Source organism: Amphichorda felina, assembly GCF_050947745.1.
Source record: "Amphichorda felina strain 45539 chromosome Unknown scaffold_9, whole genome shotgun sequence".
Classification (NCBI taxonomy): Eukaryota; Fungi; Ascomycota; class Sordariomycetes; order Hypocreales; family Bionectriaceae; genus Amphichorda; species Amphichorda felina.
Window position 1 is genome coordinate 2,611,896 of NW_028145041.1, and position 19,180 is coordinate 2,631,075.

At 52.5% G+C, this 19,180-nt stretch overlaps 7 protein-coding genes across 7 annotated transcripts; 4 read left to right on the forward strand and 3 right to left on the reverse strand.

Moving 5' to 3' along the window:
* Positions 1-1,320: 1,320 nt before the first annotated feature.
* On the reverse strand, positions 1,321-3,248 carry ACO1O0_009398 (uncharacterized protein; the record flags this gene model as incomplete). Its single annotated transcript, XM_083198747.1, has 7 exons — positions 1,321-1,437; positions 1,490-1,662; positions 1,716-1,987; positions 2,048-2,117; positions 2,183-2,574; positions 2,639-2,889; positions 2,952-3,248. 7 exons carry the CDS (start codon positions 3,246-3,248, stop codon positions 1,321-1,323), a joined length of 1,572 nt encoding a protein of 523 aa, XP_083046482.1.
* Positions 3,249-4,878: 1,630 nt separating this feature from the next.
* ACO1O0_009399 (fungal specific transcription factor domain-containing protein) lies at positions 4,879-5,913 on the forward strand (the record flags this gene model as incomplete). Its single annotated transcript, XM_083198748.1, has 1 exon — positions 4,879-5,913. One exon carries the CDS (start codon positions 4,879-4,881, stop codon positions 5,911-5,913), a length of 1,035 nt encoding a protein of 344 aa, XP_083046483.1.
* A 489-nt stretch (positions 5,914-6,402) lies between these two features.
* Positions 6,403-6,712, reverse strand: ACO1O0_009400 (uncharacterized protein; the record flags this gene model as incomplete). The annotated part of the gene is made up of 2 exons (XM_083198749.1): positions 6,403-6,451; positions 6,525-6,712. The coding sequence occupies 2 exons, from the start codon at positions 6,710-6,712 to the stop codon at positions 6,403-6,405; spliced, it is 237 nt and encodes a 78-aa protein (XP_083046484.1).
* Positions 6,713-8,071: 1,359 nt separating this feature from the next.
* Positions 8,072-9,735, reverse strand: ACO1O0_009401 (general substrate transporter; the record flags this gene model as incomplete). The annotated part of the gene is made up of 2 exons (XM_083198750.1): positions 8,072-9,415; positions 9,580-9,735. The coding sequence occupies 2 exons, from the start codon at positions 9,733-9,735 to the stop codon at positions 8,072-8,074; spliced, it is 1,500 nt and encodes a 499-aa protein (XP_083046485.1).
* A 562-nt stretch (positions 9,736-10,297) lies between these two features.
* ACO1O0_009402 (glycoside hydrolase family 1 protein) lies at positions 10,298-11,885 on the forward strand (the record flags this gene model as incomplete). The annotated part of the gene is made up of 5 exons (XM_083198751.1): positions 10,298-10,503; positions 10,525-10,825; positions 10,878-11,164; positions 11,217-11,713; positions 11,764-11,885. The coding sequence occupies 5 exons, from the start codon at positions 10,298-10,300 to the stop codon at positions 11,883-11,885; spliced, it is 1,413 nt and encodes a 470-aa protein (XP_083046486.1).
* A 2,488-nt stretch (positions 11,886-14,373) lies between these two features.
* On the forward strand, positions 14,374-16,435 carry ACO1O0_009403 (uncharacterized protein; the record flags this gene model as incomplete). The annotated part of the gene is given in 2 exon segments (XM_083198752.1): positions 14,374-14,381; positions 14,395-16,435. The coding sequence occupies 2 exon segments, from the start codon at positions 14,374-14,376 to the stop codon at positions 16,433-16,435; spliced, it is 2,049 nt and encodes a 682-aa protein (XP_083046487.1).
* Positions 16,436-17,174: 739 nt separating this feature from the next.
* Positions 17,175-19,061, forward strand: ACO1O0_009404 (uncharacterized protein; the record flags this gene model as incomplete). The annotated part of the gene is made up of 3 exons (XM_083198753.1): positions 17,175-17,181; positions 17,265-17,295; positions 17,318-19,061. 3 exons carry the CDS (start codon positions 17,175-17,177, stop codon positions 19,059-19,061), a joined length of 1,782 nt encoding a protein of 593 aa, XP_083046488.1.
* Between the last annotated feature and the right edge of the window lie 119 nt (positions 19,062-19,180).

Consider the following 19,180-nt stretch of genomic DNA (forward strand, 5'->3'; position numbering starts at 1 on the left):
GAACCGAGCTACTAGGGGCGGTATGACCGAACTAACAACAGCATAGCGGAATGCTGTCGTCAAAGACAACTGGTTTTACCGTGGCCGTGGTTATAATCTCATTGCTGCCTGCCAACCATTCGAAGCGGCGATAGAATTGACAGCTGACAATGGGAAACGCCAGGGGGTCCTGACCTTCCATTTGCCCGAATGTTTCCGCTCGCTTCGATACTTGTATTAGCCAGTCACATACAGTCAACTACAAGAAATGCTTGAATCAAGATGCAAGTCAGCACTGAAGCAACGGCCCATGCATTTGGGGGACGGCACAAGATGCATCTTTAGGGCTCTTCACAGAGCTTCACGGTCCAAGCTTAGGGAGACATAGTGACGAGAATGATCCCGCAGAACTTGCCACAATAATCTTCAGTAATTGGGTATTCTGACTGGCTTTGCGTGTGATGGTATGGTCTGATGGTGTGGTTACTATATCGATGCTCTTTGGTGGATACGCTATGCCTATCTTGGGATCGTAGTCGACATAGGTGAACCACGCGAAGGTGGCTCCTTTTAGGCTGGGTGCCATGGCCTGAGAAATGGAAATAGACGAGGTCGCCCGAAGTGGCACTCTCTTCGATCTTTTGTAGGTTAGCGATGACGTTCTGGTATGTCGGCCAGGACCGTTGTTCTTCTCGAGGGGTGTTCGATTCAAGCTGCGTCGGCGGGCTGGACGTCAGCTTTGATATGTTCTGAGCCTCGAGTCCATTGCCCAGGAGATATTCTTCAATCTGATTTGCATCAGAGACGGCAACAAGAAGAGGTTTAGCTGCGTTTCCGTAAAAGTCGACTCCAATCAAAATGGCCCAGGTTCGTGTTTTACGGGATTGGTGGCTCATCTTGGATGTTGTTGAACATGAGCACTGGATCCAGAGGCTGGCGGGAGGCAGAGGAGTAATGGCTCACATAGTAATTGATTTTTCAGGATGTGGCAGAGGCTTATAAGCGTAAACTAACGGGACCAAAAATTGCCCATAGGCACAGCCCCTTTTGGATGCATAATATTGGCGGCAGGAGGGAGCCTAGACCGAAATGAGGACGGCATGCAGGTGATCCCAAAAATCAGCAGCCTTACCGATACCTCGCACCCAAGTCTACATACCGTCGGAGGCTGTTTCGATAGGGTAAACCTAGTATAATATCCCTAGCATCTGTGTTACTAGGTATTAGGCTAGGGAGGCTAAGATACGTAGCTATAGGAGTTAAGAATAAATAGTCTATATAATTGCATAAACAGAGAGGACTCAACCTGGGCAATATGATCCCGTCATGGTCCACACTCGTCTATTCCTTACAAGATGTGAAATCCTCCAGTCCAGCATCCGGCACCTGGATACTCGGAAGGCACATTTTCGTCTTCTCTCCCTTGAGCTTCTTGTTAAAGACTAAAGAATATTCTCTCTGTAGACAGGTTAGATGTCTCCCAAGACACGGGTGGTAGGGATGGACATACCTCGGCAATGTCAATGAACTCATCGTAGATGCCATCCTTCTTCATTTTGTCCCTGACAAGATCTTGCACACCCCCCAGGATGGAAACAACAGTGAGGACCTTGCTGTCCCACGTCAGCAGAGCCGAGACGCCCTCTCCATCGACTCTCGTTGATTCAGTGCTCCCATAAGGATCTGCTCCGAGTTAGCGCTTCCCAGCTCATCTGTTAAATTCTAATTCTTCTCACTCTGCATCTTCTTTCCCGAGACCATGTTGTGCCACCAAGCCAGTCCGACGGCCTTGTCGAACATAATGGTCGGCCAGGCACCGTACGGGGTGATGACATCGTGGTACTGCTCCGTCTGATTGGCGATGGATGGGATGCCTGCTGGGGAGATGTACGAGATGATTGTGTCTGTCTCGGGGTCCGTGACGTTGTTGACGGATGCGAAGAGGCCAGGGACCTCGGTGACGACCGAGTTGCAGGTGCGGACTCTCTCGGCGTTTTCGTAGACCCGACTGTTAAGGCTTCTTGTTAGCGGACGGGATTATCCAAACATGGCTCATAGTGGAACATACCGGATAATGTCAACATCGTAGAAGGGCATTTCCAGGACTTTCCAGGGTTCGTGGCTGCTGAACCAGTAGCCTGTGCACATATGTTAACCAGGACTCGACAGTAGCCACGCAGGTACTTCTGATTCTGATACCTACCTCTCTCAACAGTGATGGGGCCAACTCCGCCCATCTTGTACTCATCCCTCACTAGCTGGGGTCGCTTTACTTCCCAAATGGCCTTCTTTTCGTCGTCGGAGAGGTCACCGAGCAGGTGGAGGAAGTAAGCCACCAGCTCTCCCTCGTAAGGGTCGTTGATACGGCCCTCATCCTCGCACTTGTAGGTCTGATCCGGGTGGTCGACGGGGAGAGTCTGGTCTGCAATCGCTGTCACTGCGCACACGGCGCCGTCTCCCCGGTAGAAGATCTTGACCATGTTGGGGACGATCCAGTCGAGCCAGCTCTGCCAGGCATCGGCCTGCTGGATGAACTCGGTGGTGCCCCCCTGCTGCAACGCCTGGATATACGCATACACAGCCCACCAAAGCTCTCTGCGATGGGGGATCATAAGTTAGACTATATAGTACGTGACGCCACCACTCATAAGGCGCTTACCCGTTGTCCAAGGCTGGCACCCGGTTGTCCCAACCCTCATTCGGAGCAATGTCCTTGGTATCGGCTGTGAACCAGGGCAGAGCACCGCCAAACCCTGGATACGTCTCATTGAACCGAAGATAGGTGTCGAGCTTCTTCTGCATAAGATCAAACACCAGCCCAGGAGCGTCGTCGGGCTTGTCGGGGCTCAAGAACCGTGCGGCCTCGGCGGAGCCGTCAATGGCACGGGCATAGAGCATGATTTGCAAGGCCTAGTATCGGCGTCTATAGTTAATTTCACGCTTTAACAATTGGGTTTGTAGACAATATTTACCTCCTTGCTCGCCGCGCTGAAAATGTGCTTCTTGGTCTTCTCGCCCGTGACCCAGTCAATCTGGGATCCATCGTAGGTCATACCGTTGGCTTGATTGTAGGCAATGCCGTCCTGGTGGAACTTGCCCTCCCAGTAGAGCATGTCCCAGATGAACTCATCTGTCTTGGCCAATATCTCATCCTGGGACCACTCGAGGGCGAATCGACACGATGGTGTATCATTTCTCAGCGAGCCCGGCTGAGGGGCAGCCAGAGCAGCGCCCAAGAAGGCGAGGATGGTACCGTGGGAGAACCTCATGGCTAATGAATAAGAAAGTTGGGTAAAATATTGTCTTTGGTCCCCAGAAGTCTTGGGGATATCGTCGACCGGCTTAACACGGCCACTTTATATAGTTGGAGCCTTGGGGATGGCCGTCTCTCCACATGAGACGGAGGTAGGACTGAGAATCCCCAGGACAGAGTACGTATCCATACCCCAGAATCATATGCCCAGTCCCAAATCTGGGGCGCCAAGGGTCCTGAGGCCAACCCTAAATTGCGCTTTGTTGGAGTCGCGGGACGCTTCCGTCCAGGCTTAGGGCAGGGTACTACCACGTACCAACTGCCAGGGTCTCTCGGCGACAGATCGGCCTCCAGATCGGCTCTACGGAGGCGTGAATGTGCGCTTTGTGTATGATTATTATTCTCTTTTAGTTTTGCATCCTTGACTATAACTGTGGCCTCATTGTGCATTTCCCTCGCCCTGACCGATGACAACTACATCGTGACTACGCTTTCACCCAACATCCTGTCCCAACTCCCAACAGCGCAATCTGGTGTTTCCCCTCCTCCCGGCACTTGAAGATGCCGAAATACCATCCCCCAAGCTCCAAGTTCCAGGTTCCTTGATTGCCCCCGCACGCCATGTGGACGGTGGCTTGGGGTTGGTGGGTCTCACGATTCACATTCGTAATGGAGGAGCACAGGAGTCCACGGCAGGGCATCTTGACCTGGCCGGAGAAACGGACAAATCCTTCAGCTTCTCCGATTCACCGATGATAAATCCCCGCCAGCCCCCGATCACCATATCCCCAGTTGAGCCCTGACTATTACTGTGCTGGTTTCTCCACACACATCCACCACTCGAAATGGCCGACGACAGTCACGACACTCGTTCACCGTCTCCTCCACAGACCCAGACACGGCGACGGGCTCTCAACAGCAGAGCCTGCGACCGATGCCGTCGGAGAAAAGCCAAGGTGAGCATGTCATCATGTCTCAGCCCCCCAGATCGCCTTTGGCACATGGTCCCAGTCCACCGGTAACCCATTGTACCATCACATCATGTCTAATACCGAGAGGCGTCGTAGTGCAATGCTAGCAGTCCCCGAGATCGTTGCTCTCCATGCCGAGAAGCAGCTGAGCCGTGTACCTTCTACCTCCCTCTAGCACGACGCGGCCCAAAGACCAGGAAGCATAATGAGGCCGTCGCATCTGGGGATCTGTCTGCCTTATCACCTAACAACCATGGGTCCTCACTGGCGTTCACAAGCCCCCGAGGAAATGTAGCTCCTGGATTGGCCTTTGGAAGTCCCGCCAACTCCCCATCGTCCTGGGATCCAACGAATCTCACCGTGGAACACGGCTTGTCCCCACAGACGGTGCGGAGTGCTACATCAGATCCGCCTGCATCGACGGGTGCCTTGCAGAGGTGGCAGAGCTTATCCAGATCACTGGCTCTCGCAAACTTGGAGATCAGCCACATAGTTTCTCGCTGCTTTGATCTCTTCTTCCAGTATCTCTACCCACTTACTCCCCTCGTCCACGAGCCCAGCCTCCGGAATGACCTGGCCTATTTCATGTCGCGAGCCTCGTCCAACCTGGACCTGGAGGTTAGCAGTGCAACATCAGGCCCTGGGGCAGATTCATGGTATTCTGGCACCCGAAGCATGCCAGACCCATGGCTCGAGTCAACCTTCACCTTGATTACGGCCGTATGTGCGGAAGCAGCCTTTCTCCTCCCCAAGGACCTCTTCCCGGAAGGTGAAGCCGTTGGCGAAATACTTCTTAGTGCATCGCGGAACTGCCTCAACAGCTACCTCGAAGCTGACCTTGAGGCCCCCAACGCAAACTCGATTGCCATCCGGTACTTCCACTCCAACTGCATCCACGCAGCGGGGAAACCAAAGTACTCGTGGCACATCTTTGGTGAGGCCACACGCCTGGCTCAGGTCATGCAGCTTCATGACGAGTCGTCCCTTGAGGGACTGCTTCCCATTGAAGCGGAGCTCAGGAGACGGGCATTTTGGATCGTGTACATGGGCGACAAGTCGGCCGCTATCCTCAACAACCGGCCCATAACTATCCACCGCTTCTCATTCGAGTCTGGCATCACAACAGCATATCCCACGGGGATCGAGGATGAGGCACCAGTCGGACCATCCCCAGGTTCCTCGTCAGAGGGAGGAAGAAGATGCTTCATTGATGGGTTCAACGCAAACCTGCGCCTCTGGCAAGCCGCCTCAGATCTCCTCCTCGAAGTTCGCCTATTGCAAGACGCCCAGGGAAGTGTTTTGGGAACCAGTAATCTCACCAATTCACCCATACCTGGAGATCAACGGCAACGCCTTGACAGTCTCTACGTCCAATTCATCACCTGTCTCGACGATCTCCCTCCGTACCTTCAGTCATACAACTTTGCCGCCGCGGCGAGCAACGACAGCCGTGAGGAGGCACAGGGCAAGCAGTTCATTATCCAGTGCGCAAACCTGCAGGTCTCACTCCACTGTCTGCGCATGGTAATCACGCAAAAGTTTGACGACATGTCCTATTTTGGGACCAGCGTCGAGCAGGCTGAGCTTCGGCGGACGGAGATTGCGCGCGATATGCTCAGGGTGATGCACGAGGCTCCGTTCTGGTCTCTACAGGTCAATGGGGAGCCATATGTAAGCTTTACAGTTAACCGTGACTACCTGGCAGCATAGACTGACAGCCATGTAGGTAGAAAAGATCCGTCTTATAGGCGCGAGTCTTCTCGCTATCATCCACCGGAACCCAGCATCTCCACTTGCGGCGCGGGCGCGCTCTGACTTTACTGTATTGCTTGATATACTTACCAGGCTTGACTCCAAGGCTTCAGACGCGCTGAGGAGTGACTCTACGTGGGTTGGATATGGATCCAAGGCATAAGAGTAATGCATCAAACTTGAAGTCAGGCACCGGTGGAAGAGAAGAAACGGGGGCATGGCGTGCACTCGAGTGTTATTTATGTAGAGGTAGCGACAGGATATATAACAGGGCCCGGAGGGCCAACTAATGAACTTTGATTCCACGGAATGCATCCAATTTGCCGGCTGAGGATGGTTGCATGGTGAATGATAATCTAGCAGCAGTTGCTCTGGCAATAGGCTAGACTACAATATCGTAAGCTAAACTCCCACAAGGGCCCTCGAATGTTGCTCGAAAGTGTTTACTTACCAGTGGAGGCAGCTGGGACCCGAGCCGTCGCCATCACTGCACCATCTGCAGGCCGCGTATCTAGATAGTGAGTCAGTGTTGTGCCAAAGGTGACTGGTCTCGCAGGGAGCCAACTTACTCTTCATAGCAAGGATCACAGCCACCGTACTCGCAGGCTCTCTTGACCTTGCGGTTCTCAAAAGTAGCAGAGCTGACCGTATCACAGGCCTCCTGGAGGGCAGCTGCGTCTTCGTGGGTGGGTGAGAGCTGGAACGCAGTGGCCGAGGTGAGAGCCATAGCTATGGACAGAAGGGTGGAGAGCTGCATTGTGAAGATGGGTTGAGAGGCTTTTTGGATTGGCCCTTGTTATGTTCCTTGTATTAGGTCTTGGGGATGGGTTGAAGTACTTGGATCAAAGCTGGAATCAAAGGCCTTTTTATACTCTTATGTGGTGGCTCAGTTCCCTCGAGGAGGGTTATGCGAACTTTCGACAATAATTATTTCGCCTCTCCTGTTCCCTCTAACTCAGTGAATTTGGAGCACAGCAATGATCCGGCCCCCATCAGTTCAGTGATACCCTTAAGGAAGCCGAGTTGCATATTCGCGGCACGGCCATGTACGGCCATCATGCTATCCAATCCTCTTCATTCTGTCCATTGAAGCCATGGGATTGCTACGTCATCCGTTTCTATACCTTCCAATTTGGACCAATACTAATGCACCTCTATATTAAACTATTTCTTAGAGTTGGCTCTGTGTGACCAGTAATCGAATCCAATCTCCACTATCGGTTGATCTTGAATATGCATATCTCTATTTTAGGTCCAACGCCAAGTAACTCCCGGGCTCCTTTGACGATCTTGTGTCTGCACGTTACAATTTACAAGACGCCCTCATCTACAAACTTGACTGCGCCACGTAACTTGACCTTGGGGGCCAACATAGATTTGGGGGCCACCATGGATGTTAGCAAAGAGGCTTGGTACGTTCAGACCCCAATTTTATCACAATAAAAGCGAGACCACGGGATAGAATCCACTAATAGAACGCAAGATGACTATAAGATCTTCAATCTTCTGCCAGTTCTTTATCCTTTTGTAACTGCGCGAACGTCATACCAACGTGGCTGAGCACCAGAAGGCCCGATCGAATCAGGAGAACCCGTCTTCCTTTCCCACGGCCACCAAGTTCTAGCAGCACAATGATTCCTTAAAATGAGCTTCTCTATTCATTCTTTCTAGATAAACTAAAAATGTAAAAAAAAGCGGCAAAACGTTCCTATGTTATTACCACACGTTAACCATCGACCATGAAGCATCAACTCACATTAACTGCAACAGTCAAACACAGCCTGGACGCGAGATTCTGAGTTGCTTAATGTAATATGTTAGATATACTTCCAAAATATACGATACGTAATACATAATGGACTATCCTTTTTTTTGGCAGTTTGATATGTGGGTATCAACTCGAAGTCAGCCACTACCATTTGATCGCAAGGATTCACCACTGGGGACCACCAAATGCCAAAAACCAATTATATTAGCATTTGCCAAAATGCACTTATAGAATAGAGAAGGAAAAAGTCTTTCTATGAGAGTCGATTCTTTTTCTTTCTACATGGGACGATATTATTTTGATAAAATCAATGCCTCACGTTCGTCATAAGGCCTGAAGACCCTTGCATTAGACACCCTTAACCTCTAGCTCAGCATGCTCCGCGTTCGCCTCCTTGACCTCCTGAATATTTCTCTCCATCTCGGACTTGCCCTCGAACAAAAAGGCAAGCTCCTCGAGAGTAGGACCGCTCGTCTCCACGAAGAAAAAGTACACCACCCCAAAGACAAACGCCACCCAGACGCAGTAGTAGATGTAGAACTTCCAGCCGATGTTCTCCAGCCCGACAGGGTTAACGTAGCCGCCAAAGATGGAGGCCACCTGGATAGTGAGCAGAACAAATGACCACGTCTTGGCGCGCATGCGGTACGGCACTAGCTCGAGCGGGTATGTGACGATGAGGTTGGTCCACGCGCAGGTGTAGAAGCCCTGGAACAGGAAGATGCATGCTAGGACGACGCGGCCTCCCTGCAGCGAGTCATGATCTAGGTACTGCTGTGCTGCAATGGTCCAGGCGATGAACGTGACGAGGACGCCACCGGAGCCCGTGAGGAAGAATGTGCGTCGCTTAAATCGGTCGATGAACACGGTGACGGTGAGAGCAATGAGGTACTGCCAGAGGGTCACCATGCAGTTGATGAGGGTGATGTCCTTGTCGGCCTCGATGCCCGTGTCCTTGAGGATCTGCGTGAGGTAGTTGGAGACGAGGAGGTTGCCGGAGCTCTGGCTGAAGACGGCCGTGGCAAAGCACAGGGAGATGCGCTTGATGTTGGGGATGGACGAGAAGAACTCCTTCCATGTCATATTCTGCTCGAGCTCCTTGGTGATGACCTGCTGGATCTCGGTAAACTCAAAGCTGACCAGCTCGGATGTGGGGTCGCCCTCTCCGTGGTACTTGATGAGAATCTGTCGTGCCTTTTCAGTATGTCCGTTGGCCACGAGCCAGCGGGGCGACTCCGGGCAGAAGAAGATGAGGCAGAGTTGGTACGCAGAAGGGATGATCTGGACAAGCACGGGAAGCTTCCAGGACCACTCGCCTTGGATTCGAAAGGTTCCGTATGTCGCCCATGCGCCAATCACATAGCCGAGGGGGATCGACGTGTTGTAGAATGTCGTGACCTGGACTCGTTCCTTGGGGTGACTGAGTTCGGTGACCAATACGGGCGCTCCCATCTGAATCAGGGACGAGCCAAAACCGAGCACAATCTTGCCGCCAATGAACATTGCCAGGGACGTGGCAAAGAACTGGATCAGAGCACCAGCCATGATGATGACGGATCCCATGGCGGTCGGCCATCTGCGCCCAATCTTGTCGCCAAGCCAGCTGAGAAATATGAAAGGAATAACACCGCCAATGGCGTTCGATGCGCCAAAGAGGCCGAGAGTTGAGCCCTTGGGGTAGTTGAATTTTCTCTGCCAGTCAGGTAGGACTTGCATGTTGTTAGTCCTGGGGAGTCGAAGTCAGCACAGTATAGTTGACGTTATTCATAGCCGAGGGGAATTGTTACATTGACTAGCATCGACAAAGTTAGCATCAATGATCGATTCTCAAAATGACAGGCCACAATGTTGCTTACCCCGTCAATTCCAAGCGTGGCGCTCGCCAGCAGAGATGATGTGAGAAGAAAGTACAGCAGCACTCCATTCTTTCGCTTCCAGAAGGGGGGCGCAGACTTGATGTCAATGGGCGGCTTGACGCCCTCGGTCGCCTTGGCGGCAGTAGAAGGGGCCATGGCAGACAATTGAGGCCAAACAAAGGGGAGGAGGTATTATTTCAAGTGTTTAGTCAGTTGCAACGATGTCAACGAGGGTGGGCTCCCCCGACGTTTTTATGGTTCTCACAACCGAGGCCAGGAGTTGATGCGAGTCTGAAGGATCCGTAGAAAACCGCCATCGTGGTTCTCGTGGAGAAGACAAGACCCCTGCGGAATGCGGAATCTTCCCCGTGGGGACGGTTGGTGCGGTTCGTACGGATATGGGGCGGAGAATCGGAGAATCAGAGACTTGCAGACAAGGGGTCGGCCAAGGCAGATCGCCTGCGATACAGGAGAATTAGCAGATGCGGAGAGGATACGGAGAAAATGTGGAGGCCCGTCCACAGAACCACCGGGTCTCCTCCGTCATGCCCGTGTCCGACCGGTACAACCCCGTTGGCCCGTGTCCATCGTTCAACCGCCTCAAAGAGGCCAAGGTGAGCTTTTTATCGCCGTGCGGAGGAGGGCCAGGTCTTCTATAACAACATCAGTTCAAAGCCCTGGCTTCTTACCTCAACTTGCATCATTCATCTCGACCACCATGGCACCATCACTCCCCCTCGACTTTGAGTGGGGATTCGCGACAGCTTCCTACCAGATTGAAGGCGCCGTCGCAGAAGATGGCCGTGGTAAATCCATCTGGGACACTTTCTGTCATCTGGAGCCCACTCGCACCAAGGGCGCGAATGGCGATGTCGCCTGTGACCACTACCATCGCCTAGAGGAAGACCTGGACCTCTTGAAAAGGTACGGCGCAAAGGCTTACAGATTCTCCATCTCGTGGTCTCGCATCATTCCCCTAGGTGGCCGGGAGGACCCCCTGAACGAGAAAGGCATTGCCTTTTACAACAGGCTCATTGACGGTCTCCTCGCCCGGGGAATCACTCCCTGGGTGACCTTGTACCACTGGGATCTTCCCCAGGGGCTGCACGATCGCTACGCCGGGTGGCTCAATGTGGAGGAGTCGGGGAAGGACTTTGAGAGATATGCCAGGGTCTGCTATGAACGGTTTGGCGACCGCGTCCAGAACTGGATCACATTCAACGAGCCCTGGATTCAGTCCATATTTGTAGGTATACCTCGCAGCATGAGTTCTGACACATCAGTCTGACCGGTCTCAGGGATACTCTACAGGAGGCAATGCACCGGGTCGGAGCAGCACAAATCCGCAGGCGTCTGAAGGCGACTCGACGACTGAGCCCTGGATTGCTGGTCACGCTCAGATCTTAAGCCATGCACGTGCTGTGGCGGCGTACAACCGGGATTTCCGGCCTCACCAGAAGGGAAAAATTGGCATCTCCCTTAACGGTGACTTTTTCGAGCCGTGGGACAGCCAGGATCCCCGAGATGCCGAGGCCGCGGAGAGAAGAATGGAATTCCACATTGGGTGGTTCGCGAACCCAATCTTGTGAGTTGTCTTGAAGACTCACCGTGATATTATGCTAATAGCCTATGTGCAGTCTGAAGAAGGATTACCCAGAGTGCATGAGGGCACAGCTGGGTACAAGACTACCTACATTTACCGAGTCAGACTTTACGCTTCTCCAAGAAGCCGAGACTGACTTTTACGGCATGAACTATTACACTTCTCAGTTTGCGCGGCACCGGGATGATCCCCCTTCTGACTCGGACTACCTGGGCAACGTCGACGAGCTGCAATCCAACAAGGAGGGGCGTCCCGTCGGCGAGGAGAGTGGGCTTCACTGGCTGAGGTCATGTCCGCAAATGTTTCGCAAACACCTGACAAGGGTATACCGTCTCTACGGGAAGCCCATCTACATCACTGAGAACGGCTGTCCGTGCCCTGGGGAGGACAAGATGACCTGCGAAGAATCAGTCAACGATGAGTACCGCCAGAGGTACTTTCAAGATCACCTCAATTCCATTGGCAGGTCCATTATAGAGGATGAGTCTGTGATTTCGGGCTACTTTGCGTGGTCTCTCATGGATAATCTGGGTACGTTCTCTCTGCACGGATGACTACAGAACACAACTGATACTTTACAGAATGGTCGGACGGTTACGGGCCAAGATTCGGCGTGACTTTCACTGACTACGAGACACTGGAGAGGACTCCGAAGAAGTCGGCTCTCCTGTTGCAGAGCTTCATCTCTGATAGACAGCAATAGAATAATACAGCCTACTGCATGTGCAGCAAGAACAAGATATGCTAAGAATGCGAAGGAAATGATGCATTGAATAAGGTACTGAAGAATACTATGCGTCTTGGATACGGCACGAGGAACACGAAGAACATTCTTGTTTACAACTTTGGCCGACACAACAGTGCCGGCTTGGCCTAAAGTCGCCAATCTATCAAGACTTGTGGTTTACATTGGTGTATATCTATACTCGTCCGTGCAGTCTGCTCCGGTCAGCCGCCTCATGGTACGACCGTTCCAAGCACCACCATCACCGCCCAGTGCCGGGTGTAGAACCCAGAAGACAAATTTGGGGCCGACAAAGGTTAGTCCGTAATGTCTGATACTCGTGTCGCCACCTAGGTTGGGGTTCGCCTTGAGGTCTTCGGAGTGCAGTTGATCTGCAGCATGCGTGCTCCCCGCCACTACCTGTCCTGGAATACGGTGTCTGACCTCCATTCGCGGAGAAGCAGTTGGCCCTTGGCGATAGTTGCAAACTCCTCCTCGCACAGGCCGAGCATCTTCATTTATTTGTACTCGATCGTCATGCGTCGGGCCCAGTCATCGTCGGCTACGATCCAAAGATTGGCACCACCGAGCCCGTCCAGGCCCCTATATCCCTCTGTTCGCGGCGGCGGTCTCGTCTCGAAGTGATGGAATGCGCTGGGAACGATTGAGCTGGTGCCGTTGATGATAATGCGATACGGTTAAAGGACGAGGGCAGTGAACTTGGGGTTTTGCGGCGTGATATCCGAGTCGGCGGGCTCGAACAGACTGTGGGACGTCGTGCGCGATGCGGCTCCCTACCGCCGAATATCTCGTCTAGACCCTACATGAACGTTAGATATGGCTACGTTGGATTAGACGGCTTCCCAGGTCTGAGCGGTGCATCGAGGGTCACTGTCTGGGATCTTGTGAGGGGTTGCCATGATCGCAAGCCAGTCCTTACTCATTACTATTAATATGTTTATTGTTCCCTTCAAAATTATCCCCTGCTTTTCCCCCCACCAGTGCCAGTGCAGCGCGATGTGCACGAACAGGGAAGGGCCTGCAGCTGAACTGCAGTCAGACAGATGGTGGTTCCCCTTGCATCTGCGTCTATATAAATAATTTGCATCTGATCTGTTTCCCGCTGCCTGCCCAATGAATACTCGGCGTCAGGCACCACATACTTAACGTCACCAAGTGCACCCAGAGCCCATCATTATTGCATGCAACGGTTGCTGTCGCCAACTCCCCAAGATGGATGGCTCGACATGCGGTCGCATATTTTGAGGCCTTATATATAGCCTAAGAGTGCTCTCTGAACTACGGAGTATGGGTAGCAGAATCGGCTACGGCCGAGTCGGATAGGCGCTGATCGGCGTTTAGGATAACGGATCGCCCCCATCAGGTTCCTCAGCCTTCTTGGCCCTGGAGCGCGAGGACGAGCACATCAGCGATGTTTCCCTACAGTGTCGCAAACAGTACCCCATAGAGATGATGACTTGGCCATCACGGGCACTGGTGTCACTGGTGGCGCTGAGAGAGAGAGATCGGGGTGCAAGGCCTGGCTAGCTTAGGGCCCAACTTTGGGTCGTGGGTCAGTCCATGCCGGACGAGCAGAATCATTTGAAGACGAAAATTCAAGGCCGGGAAAGGCTCGTATTCCCCGAAATCTGGGCGCGGTTCAGTTCTTATCACGTGACAGGAATGCGACAATGTTGGTGTTGGTCAGCAAAGCACCCCAGCACTACGAATGGGGCACTGCAGTCTGTATGCAGTAGAGCAGCATCGCCTCCATACCAATGGAATGTACTATTTATTATTGGACGAGAAACCCCAGGGCAACAGTTCGTCCATAAAAATGGAAATAACCGTGCAGCCCATGAAGAGACCTAGCCAATAGATTTACGTGTCGACTATCCGCAGGCGGCTTGGGATTGCCCGATGGCGGCGTTTGATTGACACATAACTCAACCTTGCGGCCAGTCTTTCTGGGAGCCTGATCGAAGGTCGAAGATAAAAATAAATGACATTGCCGCCCCCCAACCTCAATGGTGCAGCTCCATGGAGGATTTCTTGTATCGCCTATCTATCATTGACAAAGACATCCTGGCACGTCCACAATGACATCTCCTGCTTACACTACGTCTCCCGGATCTATGCTCCACCTACCTGAGGGTAGTGTTGCTGACGGGGAGACCATTAAATGGGACACATGGAATGAGAAACCGCCATCTTCACAATCAAACCACTCGAGCATTAGGCAGACAACAAGGCCACCATGTCCGAGATATCTGGGCCCTGTGCCGGACCCAGAACTACCGTCACGCCCTACTTCACCTTCACAACCAAGACCGCGACTATCGCCCCACTCGATGCCAAAACAAGAACCAAATATATGCGGCCAGAGTCTGGGGGGGAGCGATTCGAACCATGTATCAACATGGGAAGCTATCCAACGATTCCTCGGGGTCACCATTCTTGGGACGATATGGCCTCGTCTACGAACTAGGAACGGCAATTCCAAGGTTGTCGTCTACAAAAGCCACAAGGTTGCGTCACTTTCTTTGTTGGCGCATCTTTTTCCCATCTTTGGCTGCATTGTGCTGCTCTACTTCAACTTGGGAGGGTACTATATCGGCAGCGAGTTGACGGGCCTGTCCGGCCAGGACAGCGCCAAGGTCAACGCACTACAGTTTGCCGCCAAGGTCCACGAGATGACCATGGTGAGCTCGCTGACGGTGATCATTTCCACCATGCTGCGGAGAAAAGTCTTGTCCGGCCATGATGTGCCCCTGTCCACCCTCGTGGCCGGCTTTGAGTTCACCCAGGTCCATTTCCTCTGGTCCCGTGAACTCTGGGGATCGATAAAGCAGATAAAAGCCAGCTGTGGACGGTATCTGGTGGCCTCCTTGATTCTGGCAACAGTTCTGGTCCCGCTGGTTGGGCCTGCCTCGGCGGTGTTGATGATTCCCAGAATGGGAGACTGGGATGTCGGCGGCACGGAGTTTTATCTGAATTCCACCCATGACGAGATCTGGCCAGCCATTCTGGATGCATCAAATGTCCCAGAGCACTGCATCAAAGGTGGCCCAGGAGGACCTGATGGTGACCTAATAGATCGCTCATGCCCAGCCGGGGGGTGGGAGGCCCTCAAGAGCGGATATGCAGCTCTGGTGAGGAACGAAACAGAAGTCCCCGAGTCGGAGAGAAAGAGTACCTTCTTCAGTGACCTGACACCGTTCCCCATCCCCGGTAAATACTCCTTGACGGCGATGACTGTGGACAGCCGGGCTACCACGGCGCAGCTCTGCATTTCCGATGCACTCCTGCAAGCAGGCCGACTGTGGACTGATACCGTCGAATATAAATTGGAGTCATTTAGTCGACCGTACCATTGGCGGCAGAAATCTACCTTCTTCATTGAGAAGAATAGCCTTCAAACAAGAATTCTACAGCCATGGACCGGAGTCCACTGCGAAGCGCAGGAAATTGCCACCAACGCTTCCGACGCCTCCGAGGTCGCCATCCTCCTGCGCTCTCCCACAGACATGAACAAAACTGTCAGCCAAACGTACCCCATACTGGCTGACCTACTCAACCGAACATCTCCATCTGTACACTTTATCGACAGTCCGGAACAGTTGGGGGCTTCGGCGGCGGCGATTGTTGTCCTTCCTGGAGATGCCTTATCCCCATCAAGAGATCCGGTGGATGGCCATAGGAATACCACTGTCATGGGCTGTTCCATCTCTGCACGATGGACCGGGTCTTACCCTTTTATAGAAAATACACGCGACCGGGAACGGACATGGACCGTGCAGAACGAAATTCATGATATGTCTCGACCAGATATGAGGCCAGAAGACGACAAGGGGCCTGCTACGCCAATCAAGATAAAGCCCGCTTGGGCAACATATCTCAATCCCACGGCCACTCCGGAGAACAGAACTGTCTTTGAAGAGCTAGTCTATGCCAGTAATGTGGCCGGGGATCCAACCAGGCCAAATACAACCGAACATCTACTCTCCGCCATGACGACAAATGGACTGGCCAGGATAGGGTACAACGCAGTATTGCAGGGGACACTTCCGGATCCATCGCATCCAGAGAGGTACGAGGAGATACTGCCCAAGGGCTTCTTCGGACCGGGTGGGCAGATCTGGAACACGGACAATGTGGACACGTCGGGCATGTTTCACTCTGCTGTCAAAGTCAAGTTGAAAGGGTACGGATACGGGCCGGAGAGCAAAACCGTTTACGCGGCGGTGGCGATTCTCCTCCTGTACTGCCTTTTTGCTATTCCACACGTTATCATCATAGCCGCCTCCGGTATTAGCTACATGTGGTGGGACAGCATTATGGAGCTTACGACGCTGGCTATCCAATCTGAGAGAACCACTGCGCTGGATACTGCCACTGCCGGCATTACAGGCACTGCAGTATACAAAGTTCCTGTCAAGGTTCGTGCTGTTGAGAACCACATCGAGCTGCTGTTCAAGGATACGGACAAGGATGGCGAGTTGGTGAAGGAGAACACTCCCTATTATTAACCGGATAATATGTCGCATGGAGGCTGCTAGTATAGAATAAGATATGTTGATTGTGCCTTGAATTTCCTAGAACACAGCATGGAATCTTCACTCGCGTGGGAGCTGCTGCTCAATACTCCATGCTAGACTTTATGACCACGGTGGATCAGATGGCTTCATGTTCCCAGGTCTGCCAACTACATAGCAGGATATTGTGCGGCGTGGCAGCGACCTCGAACAACATTGGGCTAGACCAGGCAACATGCCCCAGAGAACGGACGAGATTGGCTTGGCATCTGCAGCCTCTCATGAGGACGGAGAATGTTGAAGAGACCGAGTCCACATTTACCACATGTTGCAACCAACAGCCGTTCTGCCAGGGCCTACTGTGCTGAATGGGACGGTCTTTAGGCCTTGGCAATTGACAACTGACCCACCAACAGTCTGCTGCCTAGTTAGTTGCGTGAGGATGATGAGCTGGCCCATCAAGAGATTCCCTTGTGTATATAAGAGACATTTTGTATCCGTATTCCCATTGTGTTCGTCTACATTTGCGCAACCAAAACACAAGTCAATCAACCGACAGGGATATCATCATTGTCTGTGTGCTCACTTGTCTGCGCCGACACTGGGCAATTGACAACTCCGCTTGGATACAAGACCTCTAGGCTCCATCTACCTCATCTACATTTATTTCTCTCCAATTCGTCACTCTTTTGCAGGCCTAGGATGGGCATCTAGACATATATCCCACGATACGATGTCGGGTCACATCGGCGAGCGACAACAACCAGGGCACAATACCACTGAGGTCCCATTCTTCAAGCTTTCAAACGAAATCATTATCCAGATTATCAACTTTATCGACCCCGCATCGCATTGTGACTTTGCTTCCACTTGCAGGTTATTCGCCAGCTGCTCCTACGACATTCTTCAGGACCATCAGGACGCCTACAACAAGTACAGAGTATCCTCTGACCTCCTGCCATCCACTGTCCCCACATTACTACGCAGTGCCTGTGGAATTACGAGCCCAATTGCAGCATGGCACGTACGGTCGTTTGAGGTCTGGGGAACAAGGGCTTCTTGGGCGGATTGGAGGCCCTTTGAGCTGCAGAAGCAGACGCGTTTCGATCAGGACAGCGTGCCATTGGACTCGCCCCTCTCCAAAGATGAGATGAAGACTTTCCTTGATCTCGGGTGTCTACAGGGGTGCATTTCCGAAACCCGAGTCGATTTGGCACGAGGCGAACTCCAGGAAGGCAGAGACGGCTTCATAAAGATGCTGCTCTTTTCTCTATGCCCGCGCCTACGCGACCTCAAGTTTGTCAGGCGGGGCAATGATCACGAATCAGAATCTGCTTCTAGCCTCGTCTGGATGGAGTCGGCCCTTTGGAACCTTGTCCAGACGCCCCGCTCGTGGCCGCTGGGATTCCTGGCTCTTCGCGACGTCGCTATTGGGGTGCTTTCCGGTGTTCCCTGGATAGACGACCACGATGCTTATATAGAGCGTTCATCACTTGCCAGCTTCCTCCATCTCCCCAACATTGTGTCCCTGTATGTTAGAGAACTGATAATGGATCAGTCCGACGACTCCGACGACTCTGATTTGGACGACATACCAGACAATGGCTTCCCCAAAAACGACATCTTCAGTAATGAAGTCTTCGACCAGGACGATTTGTATGGCCACGACTCAGGATATTCTACGGCTGCCATCAAGTACAGCCTCCCTCCCCGTTGTTCTTCGGTGGAAAATCTTTACCTTGACATTATATATGGCCTGAAAAGTGACTTCCAACAGGCACTGCTCAGAGCTCCCCGAAATCTGCTATCAATGGCTATTCGTGGCGAACCCAACGACAACTATCCTACCGTTGACAACATGGATGATGTAGCCGAGACATTGGCGAAAGCACACGCGGAATCCTTACAAAGCGTCATGTTTTACAACCCCCACACCTTGGGCGGTTACCGGTGCAACGTTTATATCCCGTCTCAAGTCGACTATTGGGAAGCCGCCAAGAACCTACGTCATATCACCCTCAACTGCGGTGATGTTGAACTCGGAATTGGCCTGGACACTGACCTTGAGGAAGCGTTAGCCACCTTTGAGAATTTCCCTGAAACTATGCAAGCTCTCGCCATATCTGGGAAAGTGGGCGAGTTCACTCTCAACAAATATGACGATATGGAATGCCTAGAAGATGGTCTCGTGCGGGTGATCGAGTGTGGGAGGTATAAAGACCTCAAGGCTATTATCATCGACCATCTAGAGCCTGCTTACCCCCGCTTCTACCGCCAAATTCCGCCGAGAGAGAAACTCTGCTTCCTGAAAGTCATTGCTGCAGGCAAACGACATGGTGTCGACGTGCACACATGGGCAAACCGGAGCAAGCCGCAGCACACTATTGACTTTCCGGCGGCCGTAGATAAATACGATCTTGCTACAGGGCCATACGGTGGGCTCAGGGCAAGGACGGACGACGGGAATTGGGAGTTCAGTGTCTATAGCGGTTGCTGGGAACCCGCGGGGTGCAGAAATTGCGGCAAATGCGAAAGATGCTTCCGTATATACCCAGAGCACATTTGGAAAAGCCTGGATGACAAGCAAGGAGAGATGGAGAGCAGTGAGGGTTCCCATTAGTTGGGTCATGGGTGGGAGTCGATGCCCACGCAGCTCGTCTGACTCAACGTCAGGTTCACGACGAAAACACGGGCCCTCGACGGCCCGGATATCTTTCTCATCCTGTGTATATAAAAGGG